At 45.2% G+C, this 14740-nt stretch overlaps 1 protein-coding gene across 1 annotated transcript; it reads right to left on the reverse strand.

The window, feature by feature from the left end:
• Positions 1-3671: 3671 nt before the first annotated feature.
• RAB4B (RAB4B, member RAS oncogene family) lies at positions 3672-14530 on the reverse strand. Its single transcript, XM_077789153.1, has 7 exons — positions 14459-14530; positions 12094-12174; positions 11036-11150; positions 8911-8973; positions 7092-7246; positions 5358-5453; positions 3672-4163 (listed from the first exon to the last, which is right to left on the reverse strand). The coding sequence occupies exons 1-7, from the start codon at positions 14472-14474 to the stop codon at positions 4048-4050; spliced, it is 642 nt and encodes a 213-aa protein (XP_077645279.1). The 5' UTR covers positions 14475-14530; the 3' UTR covers positions 3672-4047.
• Between the last annotated feature and the right edge of the window lie 210 nt (positions 14531-14740).

Below are 14740 nucleotides of genomic sequence, written 5' to 3' on the forward strand. Positions count from 1 at the left end.
CCCAAAATCCACCCCAAATTCCCCAAATTCTCACCAAAATCCCCCCAAAATCCCCAAAATCCTCCCCAAAAATCCATCAAAATCCCCCAAGTCCTCCCCAGAAATCCCAAAATCCCTCAAAATCGCACCAAAATCCACCCCAAATCCTCCCAAAGCCCGCGGAATCCACCCCAAATCCTCCCCAAAAATCCCAAAATCCCCCAAATCCTCCCCAAAATCCCCCAAAATCCCCTGGAAATATCCCCAAAATCCACTCAAAATCCCCCAAATCCGCCAAAATCCCCCAAATTCTCCAAATTTCCCCCAAAAATCTCCCCAAATCCTCTCAGAGACTCCCGAAAAACCCCAAATCCCCCCAAAATCCCCCCAAATTTCCCCAAAAAATCCCCAAAAATCCCCCCAAATCCCCCAAAATCTCCCAAATTACCCCAAAATCCCCCCAAACCCCCCCAAAATCCCCCCAAAATCTCCCCAAAATCCCCCCAAAATCCCCTCAAAATCCCCCCAAATCACCCCAAAAATGCCCCAAAAAGCTGAAAACGTAAATTTTTTATTTCACATTTTTCACACTTCGGTTCTGGGGGAAATCCCCAAAATTCCCGGGAGTTTTGGGGAGTTTTTGGGATTTTTTTGGGGGGGGGGTTCCCCAATTTTTCCCCCCTCCCCAAAATTCCCTCCCCCCCTCCCCAAATTTAGTGCAAATAAATAAAAAGTGGAAAATGAGGAAAAAATGGGAAAAAATGGGAAAAAAGACCCCCCCAATTTGGGGGGATGGAGAAAAAATTGGGGGAGGGGCGACCACCACACCCCCCAAAAAAAATTTGGGGGAATCCCCAAAAAAAAAAAAAAGCAAAAAAGGGGGAAAAAGGAAAAAAAAGGCCAAAAAAGGGGAAAAATAAAGGGGAAAAAAAGGAAAAAAAAGAAAAAATAATGGAAAAAAAAGGGGGGGGAAGGGAAAGAAATGGTAAAAAAAGGCAAAAAAAGGGGGATAAAAAGGGGGAAAAAAGGGAAAAAAAGGGAAAAAACTGAAAAAAAAGGAAAAAACACCACAAAAAATGGGCGGAAAAAAAGGGGGGAAAAGGGGGAAAAAAGGCAAAAAAAAGGGGGAAAAAAGGAAAAAAACCCTGCAAAAAATCGGGAAAAAAAAAGGGGGGAAAAAGGGGGAAGAAAAAGGAAAAAAAGGGAAAAAAGACAAAAAAGGGAAAAAAAAGGTAAAAAAAAGGGGGGGAAGAAAAAGGCGAGAAAAGTAAAAAAAGGAAAAAAATAAAGGAAAGAAAAGCAAAAAAAAGGCAAAAAAAGGCAAAAAACCGGAAAAAAATTAAGGGAAAAAAAGGGACAAAAAAAGGCAAAAAAAGGTTAAAAAATGGAAAAAAAAAAAAAGGGAATAAAGGAAAAAAAATTAAGGAAAAAAAAGGGACAAAAAAAAGGCAAAAAAAAGGCAAAAAAAGGTTAAAAAAAGGGAAAAAAAAGGGGGGAAAAAGGGGGGAAAAAAGGCAAAAAATGGGAAAAAAAGGGCAAAAAAAAAGGTAAGAAAAAGGAAAAAAAGGGGGTAAAAAGGCAAAAAAAGGAAAAAATTAAGGAAAAAAATTAAGAAAAAAAAGGAAAAAAAAGGGGAAAGAAAAGGGGGAAAAAGGTAAAAAATGCCAAAAAAAAGGCAAAAAAAGGGGGAAAAAAAGTAAAAAAATGAAAAAAAAGGCAAAAAAAGGGGAAAAAAGGTAAAAAAAAGGCAAAAAAAGGCAAAAAAAAAGTTATAAAACTGGGGGAGGTCCCCAAATTTTGGGCACCCCCCCAAAAACCGCATGAAAAATCGGGGACCCCCCAAAAGAATTTGGGGACCCCCCCCAGAGCCCGAGGGGGTTTTGGGGGATTTTTGTTTTTGCCCAAAAGCCGCGGATTTGGACCCAAAATTTGGGGTTTGGGGACCCCCCCCCCAAAATTGCGGCGGGTCTGGCAGAGGCACCTGGTCCTGGAAGGGAAGGAAAGGGTTAAATCTGGGGGAAATTGGGAAATTTGGGGGGTAAATTTTGGGGGGAATTTGGGGGATTTTGGGAAATTTTGGGGTTAAGTTTTGGGGGAAATTTGGAGGATTTTGGGGTTAAATTTTGGGGGAAATTCGGGGGATTTGGGGAAAATTTGGAGGTAAATTTTGGGGGAAATTCAGGGTATTTTTGGGAAATTTTGGGGTTAAATTTCGGGGAAATTTGGGGGATTTTGGGAAATTTTGGGGTTGAATTTGGGGGAAATTTGGGGGATTTTGGGAAATTTTGGGGTTGAATTTGGGGGAAATTTGGAGGATTTTGGGGTTAAATTTTGGTGGAAATTCGGGGGATTTGGGGAAAATCTGGGGGTTAATTTTGGGGGAAATTTTGGGGATTTTGGGAAATTTGGGGGGTAAATTTTAGGGGAAATTCGGGTGATTTTGGGAAATTTTGGGGTTGAATTTGGGGGAAATTTGGAGGATTTTGGGGTTAAATTTTGGTGGAAATTCAGGGGATTTGGGGAAAATTTGGGGGTAAATTTTGGGGGAAATTCAGGGGATTTTTGGGAAATTTTGGGGTTAAATTTTGGGGGAATGCGGGATATTTTGGGGAATTTTGGGGAAATTCAGGGGATTTTGGGAAAATTTGGGGGTAAATTTTGGGGGAAATTTGGGGGGTAAATTTTAGGGGAAATTCGGGGGATTTTGGGAAATTTTGGGGTTAAATTTGGGGGAAATTCGAGGGATTTTGGGGTTAAATTTTGGGGGAGATTTGGGGAATTTGGGGGATTTTAGGGTTAAAGTTTGGGGGAGATTTGGGGGATTTTGGGGTTAAATTTTGGGTATTTTGGAGGATTTTGGGGTTAAATTTGGGGGAATTTTGGGGTTAAATTTTGGGGATTTTGGGATATTTTGAGGTTAACTTTTGGGGGAATTTGGGGGATTTAAGGAGTTAAATTTGGGGAGATTTGGGGGATTTCGGGGGAAATTTGGGGGATTTTGGGGGACTTAAGGGGTTAAATTTGGGGGATTTTGGGAAATTTTGGGGTTAAATTTTGGGGGAATTTGGGGTTAGTTTTTGGGGGAAATTTGGGGGATTTGGGATTAATTTTGGGGTTAAATTTTGGGGAAATTTGGGGAAATTGGGATTAATTTTGGGGTTAAATTTTGGGGGATTTGGGGTTAATTTAGGGGTTAAATTTTGGGGGAATTTCTGGGATTTTGGGGTTAAATTTTGGGGATTTAGGGGTTAGTTTGGGGGGGAAATTTGGGGGATTTGGGGTTAATTTTGGGGTTAAATTTTGGGGATTTTGGGGTTAAATTTGGGGATATCTGAGGAATTTTAGGGGTTAAATTTGGAGGATTTTGGGGAATTTGGGGGTAAAATTTTGGGGGAATTAGGGGGATTTTGGGATATTTTAGGATTCAATTTTGGGGGAAATTTTGGGGATGTGGGGTTAATTTTGGGGTTAAGTTTTGGGGGATTTTGGTGGTAAATTTGGGGATTTTGGGGGATTTTTGGGGTGTTTTGGACTTAAATTTGGGGTATATTGTGGGACTTAAGGGGTTAAATTTGGGGGATTTTGGGGTTAAATTTTGGGGGAATTTGGGGGATTTAAGGAGTTAAATTTGGGGAATTTTAGGGTTAAATTTTGGGGATATTTTCGGGGTATCTCACCTGGATTTTTGGGATATTTTTGGGGTGTCTCACCTGGATTTTTTGGGATATTTTTGGGGTGCCTCACCTGGATTTTTGGGATTTTTTGGGGGATCTCAGGTGGGATTTTTGGGATATTTTTGGGGGATCTCACCTGGATTTTTGGGATATTTTCGGGGTGTCTCACCTGGATTTTTGGGATATTTTTGGGGTGTCTCACCTGGATTTTTGGGATATTTCTGGGGGGGTCTCACCTGGATTTTTGGGATATTTTTGGGGTGCCTCACCTGGATTTTGGGGATTTTTTGGGGGATCTCAGCTGGGATTTTTGGGATATTTTTGGGGTGCCTCACCTGGATTTTTGGGATATTTTCGGGGTGCCTCACCTGGATTTTGGGGATTTTTTGGGGTCTCAGCAGCCGCAGCTCTGCCGGGTGGGGGCCGGAGCCCCCCGGGGCTGCCGGAGCTGCCGGAGCGACGCGTCCCCGTACTGGATCCCCGACCCCATCCGCTCGGGATCCAGCTCCCCTGGGGGAAAAATGGGAATTTTGGGATCCCAAAATCGCCCCAAAATCCCCTCAGATCCCCTCAAAAAAACCCGGGGTATTGGGGACCCAAAATCCCCTAAAATTCCCCCAAAATCGCCTTAAATCCCCCCAAAATTCCCCCCAGATCCCCGACCCCATCCGCTCGGGATCCAGCTCCCCTGGGGGAAAAAATGGGAATTTTGGGATCCCAAAATCCCCCAAAATCACCCCAAAATCCCCTCAGATCCCCTAAAAAAAACCCCAGAGTATTGGGGACCCAAAATCCCCTAAAATTCCCCCAAAATTCCCCCAAAATTCCCCCCAGATCCCCGACCCCATCCGCTCGGGATCCAGCTCCCCTGGGGGAAAAATGGGAATTCTGGAATCCCAAAATGCCCCAAAATCACCCCAAAATCCCCCCAGATCCCCTCAAAAAAACCCGGGGTATTGGGGACCCAAAATCGCCTTAAATCCCCCCAAAATCCCACCCAGATCCCCGACCCCATCCGCTTGGGATCCAGCTCCCCTGGAGGAAAAATGGGAATTTCGGGATCCCAAAACCCCCAAAATCACCCCAACATCCTCCCAGATCCTTTCAAAAAAACCCGGGGTATTGGGGACCCAAAATCCTAAATCCCAAACCCCAAATCCCCAAATCCCAAATCCCCAAATCACAAACCCCAAATCCCAAATCCCAAATCCCAAATCCCCAAATCCCAAATTCAAATCCCCAAATCCCCAAATCCCAAATTCAAATCCCCAAATCCCAAATCCCAAATTCCCAAATCCCAAATCCCAAATCCCAAATCCCAAATCCCAAATTCAAATCCCCAAATCCCCAAATCCCAAATTCAAATCCCCAAATCCCCAATCCCAAACCCCAAATTCCCAAATCCCAAATCCCGAATTCCCAGCTTTCCCGCGGTACCGGAGTCGATCTTGCTGAGGATGCTCCTGGCGCATTTCAGGAACGCCAAAATCCCCAAACCCCAAATCCCAAATCCCGAATCCCGAATTCCCGAATTCCCGAATTCCCAGATTTCCCGCGGTACCGGAGTCGATCTTGCTGAGGATGCTCCTGGCGCATTTCAGGAACGCCAAAATTCCCAAACCCCAAATCCCAAACCCCAAATCCCGAATCCCAAACCCCAAATCCCGAATCCCAAATCCCGAATTCCCAGATTTCCCGCGGTACCGGAGTCGATCTTGCTGAGGATGCTCCTGGCGCATTTCAGGAACGCCTCCTCCACGTTCTCGCCCGTCAGCGCGCTCGTCTCCAGGAACATCAGCTCTGAGCCCGCAATTCCCAACATTCCCAACGGGAATTCCCAACATTCCCAATGTTCCCATCGGGGATTCCCAACGTTCCCACCGGGAATTCCCAAATTCCCATCGGAAATTCCCCTGTTCCCATCAGGAATTCCCAAATTCCCATTGGGAATTGCCCGCGTTCCCATCAAGAATTTCCCCATTCCCATCAGGAATTCCCAAATTCCCATCGGGAATTCCCAAATTCCCCATGTTCCCATCGGGAATTCCCAAATCCCCAACATTCCCATCAGGAATTCCCAAATTCCCATCAGGAATTCTCGACATTCCCAACAGGAATTCCCAAATCCCCCATGTTCCCATTGGGAATTCCCCACATTCCCATCAGGAATTCCCCAACATTCCCAACGAGAATTCCCAATTCTCCCACGTTCCCACCAGGAATCCCCCAAATTCCCGTCAGGAATTCCCAAATCCCCCAAATTCCCATCGGGAATTTCCCTGTTCCCATCAGGAATTCCCAATATTCCCATCAGGAATTCCCAGATTCCCAATGGGAATTCCCAAATTCCCAACATTCCCATCGGGAATTCCCCACATGCCCATTGGGAATTCCCACGTTCCCATCAGGAATTCCCAAATCCCCAACGTTTCCATCAGGAATTCCCATTATTCCCATCATGAATTCCCAAATCCCCCACATTCCCATCGGGAATTCCCAAATTCCCATCGGGAATTCCCAGGATCCCGTTATTCCCACGGGAATATTCCCAAAATCCCGTTATTCCCTCCAGGAATTTTCCCCCAAAATTATTCCCCAAAATCCCATTTTCCCCCATAATTCCCCAATCCCAAATCCCATTTTCCCATCACGATCCCACAATCCCAAATCCCAATTCCATGACCCCAAATCCCATTTTCCACATTTTTTTCCCCATTTTCTCCCATTTTTTCCCAGTTTTTCCCCCATTTATTTCATTTTCTTTCCATTTCTCCCATTTTATCCCCATTTTTTCCCCATTTTCCCCCAATCTTTTTCAGTTTTCCACCCTTTTTTCCCATTTATTCCCATTTTTTCCCGTTTTTTCCCATTTTCCCGGTTTTTCTCAAAGTTTTCCTGGGCGAAGCGTGAGGCCTCAAGGAAGGTCACCTCCCCACCATCCCAAACCCCTTTTCCCCCATTTTTTTCCCATTTTCCACCTTTTTTTTTCCCATTTTTTCCCATTTTCCCCCTTTTTTTCCCGTTTTTTCCCATTTTTTCCCATTTTCCCGTTTTTTCGCACCGTTTTCCCGGGCGAAGCGCGAGGCCTCCAGGAAGGTGACCTCCCCACCATCCCAAACCCCTTTTCCCCAATTTTTTCCCCCATTTTCCCCCCATTTTTTCCCATTTTTTCCCATTTTCTCCCATTTTTTCCCCATTTTTTCCCTTTTTCCCCCATTTTTTCCTGTTTCTCCCCATTTTTTCCCATTTTCCCGTTTTTTCGCACCGTTTTCCTGGGCGAAGCGCGAGGCCTCCAGGAACGTCACCTCCCCACCATCGCAAACCCCTTTTCCCCCATTTTCCCCTCATTTTTCCCCCATTTTCTCCCATTTTTCCCCCATTTTTTCCCATTTTTTCCCGTTTCTCCCCATTTTTTCCCGTTTTCCCGTTTTTTCGCACCGTTTTCCTGGGCGAAGCGCGAGGCCTCCAGGAAGGTGACCTCCCTCTCGCCCTCCAGGTCCTTCTTGTTGCCGCAGAGGATGATTACGATGTTGGGGCTGGCCAAGGTCCGCGCGTCCGTCAGCCACTGCGCCAGCGCGTTGTACGTCTCCCGGCTGGCATTTGGGGCCAGAAACGCCAGAAACGGGAAAAAACGGGAGAAAAATGTGAAAAAACGGGAAGAAACGGAAAAAAATGGGAAAAAAAGGTGAAAAAATGGGGGAAAATGGCAGGAAAACGTCATAAATTCACACATTGATGTCACAGGCACTGCGCCAGCGCATTGTACAGCTCCCGGCTGGGATTTGGGGTCAGAAATGCCAGAAACGGGAAAAAACGGGAGAAAAATGTGAAAAAACGGGAAAAAATTGCAAAAAAATGGAGAAAAATGGGAGAAAATGGGAAAAAATGGGAGGAAAACGTCATAAATTCACACATTGATATCACAGCCAATGAGCCAGCGCGTTGTACGTCTCCCGGCTGGGATCTGGGGCCAGAAACGCCAGAAACGGGAAAAAACGGGAGAAAAACGTGAAAAAACGGGAAGAAACGGAAAAAAATGGGAAAAAAAGGTGAAAAAATGGGGAAAAATGGGAGGAAAACGTCATAAATTCACACACTGATGTCACAGGCGCTGCGCCAGTGCGTTGTACGGCTCCCGGCTGGGATTTGGGGTCAGAAATGCCAGAAATGGGAAAAAACGGGAGAAAAATGTGAAAAATGGGGGAAAATTGGGAAGAAATGGGAAAAAAAGGTGAAAAAATGGGGAAAAATGGCAGGGAAACGTCATAAATTGACACATTGATGTCACAGGCACTGCACCAGCGCGTTGTACGGCTCCCGGCTGGGATTTGGGGTCAGAAACGCCAGAAATGGGGGAAAAACGGAAAAAAAATGTGAAAAAACTGAAAAAAGGTGAAAAAACTGGAAAAAAAGGTGAAAAAATGGGGAAAAATGGCTCCAAAATGTCATAAATTGACATGATGACATCACAGGCACTGCGCCAGCGCGTTGTACGTCTCCCGGCTGGGATTTGGGGTCAGAAATGCCAGAAATGGGAAAAAACGGGAGAAAAATGTGAAAATTTGGGAAAAAAACTTAAAAATGGGATAAAAAAATGAAAAAAAGGGGAAAAATGGGAGAAAATGGGAACATTTTGCATGATGACATCACAAGTTCACAGTGATGACGTCACAGCCACTGCGCCCACGCGTTGGATGTCTCCCGGCTGGGAATTGGGGAAAAAAAACCCCAGAAATGGGGAAAAATGGGGGAAAATGGGGAAAAATGGGGGAAAATGGGGAAAAATGGGGAAAAATGGGGAAAAATGGGGAAAAATGGGAAAAAAGTGCTCCAAGATGTCATAAATTCACATGATGACGTCATAAATGCAGGTGATGACGTCACTCACAGCCAGCGGAGGTTTCCCAGCGGGGAATTTTGGGAATGGGAATTCGGGATCGGGAATTTGGGAGCCGCGAGGGACGGGGGGAGAAACGGGAAAAAAATTGGGGGAAAAAAGCCGGAAATGCCCCAAAACGCCCCCGAAGGTCAGAGATCGGCGGCGGTGACGTCATCGAGTCGCGCGGTGACGTCATCGAGTCGCGCGGTGACGTCATCGATCGCCGCGGAAACGCAAAAAATGCCCCAAAAAACCCCATGGAAACGGCGCGGTGACGTCATCGGCTCGCGCGATGACGTCATAGCCCCGCCCGATGATGTCATCAGGGTGTCGATGACGTCATCAAGGTGTCGATGACGTCACAGGCCCCGCCCTCACCTGGTGATGTCATAGACGAGCAGCGCCCCCGCGGCCCCGCGGTAATAACTGCGCGTCACCGACCTGCCGGAAATTTGGGGGAAATTTGGGGGAATTTGGGAAAATTGGGGAAAATTGGGAAAATTTGGGGAAAATTTGAGAAAAATTGGAAAAATAATGGGGAAAATTGGGGGAATTTGGGAAAAATAATGGGGAAAATAATCGGGGAAAATTGGGGTAAAATTGGGGGAAATTTGGGGAAATTGGGGGAAATTTGGGGAAATTTGGGAAAGTTGAAGGAATTTGGGGAAATTTGGGAAAATTGGGGGAACTGGGGGGAAATTTGGGGGAAATTGGGTGAAATTGGGGAAATTTGGGAAAAATTGGGAAAGTAATGGGGGAAATTGGGGGAAAATTGGGGGAATTTGGGAAAAATAATGGGGAAAATAATCAGGGGAAATTTGGGGTAAAATTGGGGGAAATTTGGGGAAAATTGGAGGAATTGGGGAAATTGGGGGGAATTTGGGGAGAAATTTGGGGGAAATTTTGGTAAAATTTGAGGAAAATTGGAAAACTAATGGGGGAAATTTGGGAGAAACAATGGGCAAAATAATTGGGGGAAAATTGGGGAAAATTGGGGCAATTTGGGGAAAATTGGAGGAATTTGGGGAAATTGGGGGGAATTTGGGGGAATTTGGGAAAATTGGAAAAATAATGGGGGAAATTGGGGAAATTTGGGAAAAATAACAGGGAAATAATTGGGACAAAATTGGGGGGATTTGGGGGAAATTGGGGGAATTTGGGAAAAATAATGGGGAAAATAATCGGGGGAAATGGGGGAAAAATTGGGGGAAATTTGGGGAAATTGGGGGATTTTGGGAAAATAAGGGGAATGGAGGGGAAATTTGGGGGGAAATTGGGGAAAATTGGAGGAATTTGGGGAAATTGGGGGCAACTTGGGGGAATTTACTAAAATTTTGGGAAAATTTGGAAAACAGGGGAAAATAATGAAAAAAATTAGGAAAAAAATGAGGAAAAATTAGGAAAAATGAGGAAAAAATCAGGAAAATATATGAAAAAAAAAGGAAAAAATAATGAAAAAAATGAGGAAAAGTTAGGAAAAATGAGGAAAAAAGGAGAAAAAAATTAGCAAAAAATCAGGAAAAATATGAAAAAAGAAGGAATAAATAATGAAAAAAAATAGGAAAAAATAAGGAAAAATTAGGAAAAAAGGAGGAAAAAATCAGGGAAAAGTCAGGAAAAATTAAGAAAAATGAGGGAAAAAAGGAGAAAAAAAAATTTTAAAAGGAGAAAAAAATCAGGAAAATGTATGAAAAAAAGAAGGAAAAAAAGAATGAAAAATTAGGAAAAATCAGGAAAAATAGGAGGAAAAAATAATGAAAAAAGGAGGAAAAAAATGAGGAAAAATTAGGAAAAATCAGGAAAAATTAGGAAAAAAGAAGGAACAAAAGGAGGAAAAAATCAGGGAAAATCAGGAAAAATGAGGAAAAAAGAGGAAAAATAATGAAAAAATGAGGAAAAAATCAGGAAAAAATTAGGGAAAAATCAGGAAAAATCAGGAAAAATCAGTAAAAAATAGGAAAAAATCAGGAAAAAACAGGAAAAATGAGGAAAAAAATAAGGAAAAAATCAGGGAAAAGTCAGGAAAAATGAAGAAAAAAAATCTGGAAAAATGAGGGGAAAAAAGGAGGAAAAATAATGAAAAAATGAGGAAAAAAATCAGGAAAAAAATGAGGAAAAATTAGGAAAAATGAGGAAAAAATGAGAAAAAAATAATGAAAAAAACTGGAAAAAATCAGGAAAAAGTATGAAAAAAAAGTAAAAAATAATGAAAAAATGAGGAAAAAATCAGGAAAAATTAGGAAAAATGAGGAAAAAATCAGGGAAAAGTCAGGAAAATACCAGGAAAAAATATGAAAAAGAAGAAGGAAAAAATAATGAAAAAATGAGGAAAAAAGGAGGAAAAAATCTGGGGAAAATGAGGAAAAAATAATGAAAAAATGAGGAAAAAATCAGAAAAAAATCAGGAAAAAATCAGGAAAAAAGAGGAAAAAAGTGGGAACAATCAGGGAAAAGGGGGGGATGTGGTTTAAGGAGGGCAAAGCAGAAAAAGGGAATTTTGGACCTGAAGCGCTCCTGGCCGGCCGTGTCCCAGATCTGCAGTTTGACGCTTTTGCCGCCCACGTTGACGACCTTGGAGCCAAATTCCACCCCGATGGTGTGGTTGGAATCCTGCTTGACTGGAAAATGGAAACATTGGGGAAAATCGGGGGGAAATCGGGGGGAAATGGGGGGAAATGGGGGAAAATGGGGGGAAATGGGGAAAAATGGGGAAAAAATGGGGGAACATGGGGAAAAAATGAGGGGAAATGGGGAAAATGGGGAAAAAATGAGGGAAAATGGAGAAAATGGGGAAAAATGGGGGGAAATGGGGAAAAAATGGGGGAAAATGGAGAAAATGGGGGGAAATTTGGGAAAATTGGGGGAAAATGGGGAACGAATGGGGAGGAAATGGGAAAAAATGGGAAAGAATGGGAAAAAAGGGTAAAAAATTGGGAAAAATTGGGGGAAATGAGAAAAATGGGTAAAAAATGGGGAAAAATGGGGAAAAAATGGGGAAAAATTGGGAAAAATGGGGGAAAATGGGGGAAGAAATGCAAAAAAATGGAAAACAGGAAATAACTGAAAAATGGGGAAAATTAGGAAAAGTAGGGGAAAAGGGGGGAAAATGGGAGGGAAATGGGGAAAAATTGGGGGGAAATGGGGGAAAATGGGAAAATATGGGGGAAATGGGGAAAAATTGGGGGGAAATGGGGGAAAGTGGGAAAAAATGGGAAAAAAGGGGAAATGGGGAAAGAATGGGGAAGAAATGGGGAAAAGTAGGGGAAAATGGGGCAAAAATGGCAGGGAAATGAGGAAAAATGGGGAAAATGGGGAAAAATGGGGAAAAGGGAAAAAATGGGGGGAAAAGGGGAAAAATGGGGAAAATGGGAAAAATGGCAAAAAATTGAGGGAAGTGGGGGAAAACGGGGAAAATGGGGGAAAATGGGGCAAAATGGCCAAACAATCTCCAAAAATCCCCCAAAAAATGGCTAAAATTTCCCAAAAATTCCAAAAAAAATTCCCCAAAAGTTCCCCCACTGCCCAGAATTCCCGAAATCCCAGAAATTTGGGAATTCCTACACTTGCTCTCGATGAAGTGGTGCAGCAGGCAGGATTTGCCGGTGCCGGCGCTGCCGATCACCAGGAACTTGAAGAGGAAATCTGGGAAAAAAATTCCCCAAAAACAAAATCCCAAATTCACACCCCAAATTCCCCAAAATTCAGAACCCAAATTCCCAATTTTAGACACAAAGTTCCCCAAATTCAGACCCAAAATTCCCTAATTTAGACCCCAAATCCACCAAAATTCTCACATTTAGACCCAAAATTCCCAAATTTACACATAAAAGTCCCCAAAATTCCCAAATTCAGACCCCAAATTCCCAATTTTAGACCCAAAATTCCCAAATTGTGACCCCAAATTCCCCAAAATTCCCAAATTCAGTCCCCAAATTCCCTAATTTCGACCCCAAATTCCCAAATTCCGACCCCAAATTCCCAAATTTAGACATAAAATTCCCAAATTTTGACCCAAAATGCCAAAATTTAGACCCAAAATTCCCCAAAATTCCCAAATTTAGACCCAAAATTCCCAAATTTTGACACAAAATGCCCCAAAATTCCTGAATTTAGACCCAAAATTCCCAAATGTAGTCCCAAAATTCCCCAAAATTCTCAAATTTAGACCCAAATTCCCCCAAATCCCCAAATTTAGACCCAAAATTGACCCAAAATTCCCAAATTTAGACGTAAAATCCCCCAAAATTCTGAAATTTAGATACAAATTTCCCAAATTTTGACACAAAATTCCCAAATTCCAACCCAAAATTCCCAAATTTTGACTCAAAATTCCCAAATTTAGAACCCAAATTGCCCCAAAATCCCCAAATTTAGACCCAAAATTTTCCCAAAATTCCATAATTTAGACCCAAAATTCCCTAATTTAGACAGAAAATTCCCAAATTTTGGCCCAAATGTATGCAGACACCCCAACCCCTATAGCCTGCCCCCCCAATCCCCTATAGACACACCCAGACCCCCCCAGACCCCTATAGAACCCCTATAGACACCCCCCCAGACCCCTACAGAACCCCTATAGGCACCCCCAGACCCCTATAGACCCCCCCAGACCCCTATAGATCCCCTATAGACACCCCCAGACCCCTATAGACCCCCCCAGACCCCTATAGATCCCCTATAGAACCCCCCAGACCCCTATAGATCCCCTATAGAACCCCCCAGACCCCTATAGAACCCCTATAGACCCCCCCAGACCCCTATAGAACCCCTATAGACCCCCCCAGACCCCTATAGATCCCCCACAGACCCCCCCAGACCCCTATAGAACCCCTATAGACCCCCCCAGACCCCTATAGAACCCCCCAGACCCCCATAGAACCCCTATAGGCATCCCCAGACCCCTATAGACCCCCCCAGACCCCTATAGATCCCCTATAGACACCCCCAGACCCCTATAGATCCCCCCAAACCCCTATAGATCCCTTATGGAGACCCCATAGCCACCCCCAGACCCCTATAGAACCCCTATAGGCACCCCCAGACCCCTATAGAACCCCTATAGACCCCCCAGACCCCTATAGATCCCCTATAGCCACCCCCAATCCCCTATAGATCCCCTATAGACCCCCCCAGACCCCTATAGATCACCTATAGAGACTCCATAGCCACCCCCAATCCCCTATAGATTCCACCAGACTCCCTTGAGGGACCCCCAGACCCCCCCAGACCCCTATAGATCCCCTATAGACCCCCCCAGACCCCTATAGATCCCCTATAGACCCCCCCAGACCCCTATAGATCACCTATAGAGACCCCATAGCCACCCCCAATCCCCTATAGATTCCACCAGACTCCCTTGAGGGACCCCCAGACCCCCCCAGACCCCTATAGATCCCCCCAGACCCCTATAGATCCCCCATAGACGCCCCCAGACCCCTATAGAACCCCTATAGGCACCCCCAGACTCCTATAGATCCCATATGGAGACCCCATAGCCACCCCCAATCCCCTATAGATCCCCCCAGACCCCTTTGAGGGACCCCCAGACCCCCCCAGACCCCTATAGATCCCCCACAGACCCCCCCAGACCCCTATAGATCCCCTATAGACCCCCCCAGACCCCTATAGAACCCCTATAGACACCCCCAGACCCCCCCCAGACCCCTATAGAACCCCTAGAGACACCCCCCAGACCCTCCACAGCCCCCCCCAAGCCCCTACAGATCCCCTATAGCCGCCCTATAGCTCCCCTATAGACCCCCCATAGATCCCCTACAGGGACCCCCAGAGGCCGCCAGCCCCCAGCCCGCCACAGATCCCCTATGGATGCCCTAGATAACCCCCCCAGAGCCCCTCTGGCCCCCATAGATCCCCTACAGGTCCCCTATAGATCCCCTAGAGATCCCCCGGCTCCCTATGGCCGCACCGTAGGTCTCCGACATGCTGGAGCCGGGCACGGGCACCGGGAACAAAGATGGCGGCGCCCAGGGACGGACACTTCCGGGTACACTGCGCATGCGCTGGCACTCTGCGCCAGGAGATGGGCGGGGCTAATGTGGCGAAAGGGGCGTGGCTAGTGAGGGGTGGGGAACGGGGGCGTGGCCAATGAAAGGGCGGGAAGCGCGAGGGGAAAGGGGCTATTGGCTGGCACCTCATGAATATGCAAATACAGCAAGGCGGGGGGGGGGAGAAACCTCGGCGGCACAGC

The sequence above is a fragment of the Lonchura striata genome, chromosome 31 (genome assembly GCF_046129695.1).
Source record: "Lonchura striata isolate bLonStr1 chromosome 31, bLonStr1.mat, whole genome shotgun sequence".
Lineage (NCBI taxonomy): Eukaryota > Metazoa > Chordata > Aves > Passeriformes > Estrildidae > Lonchura > Lonchura striata.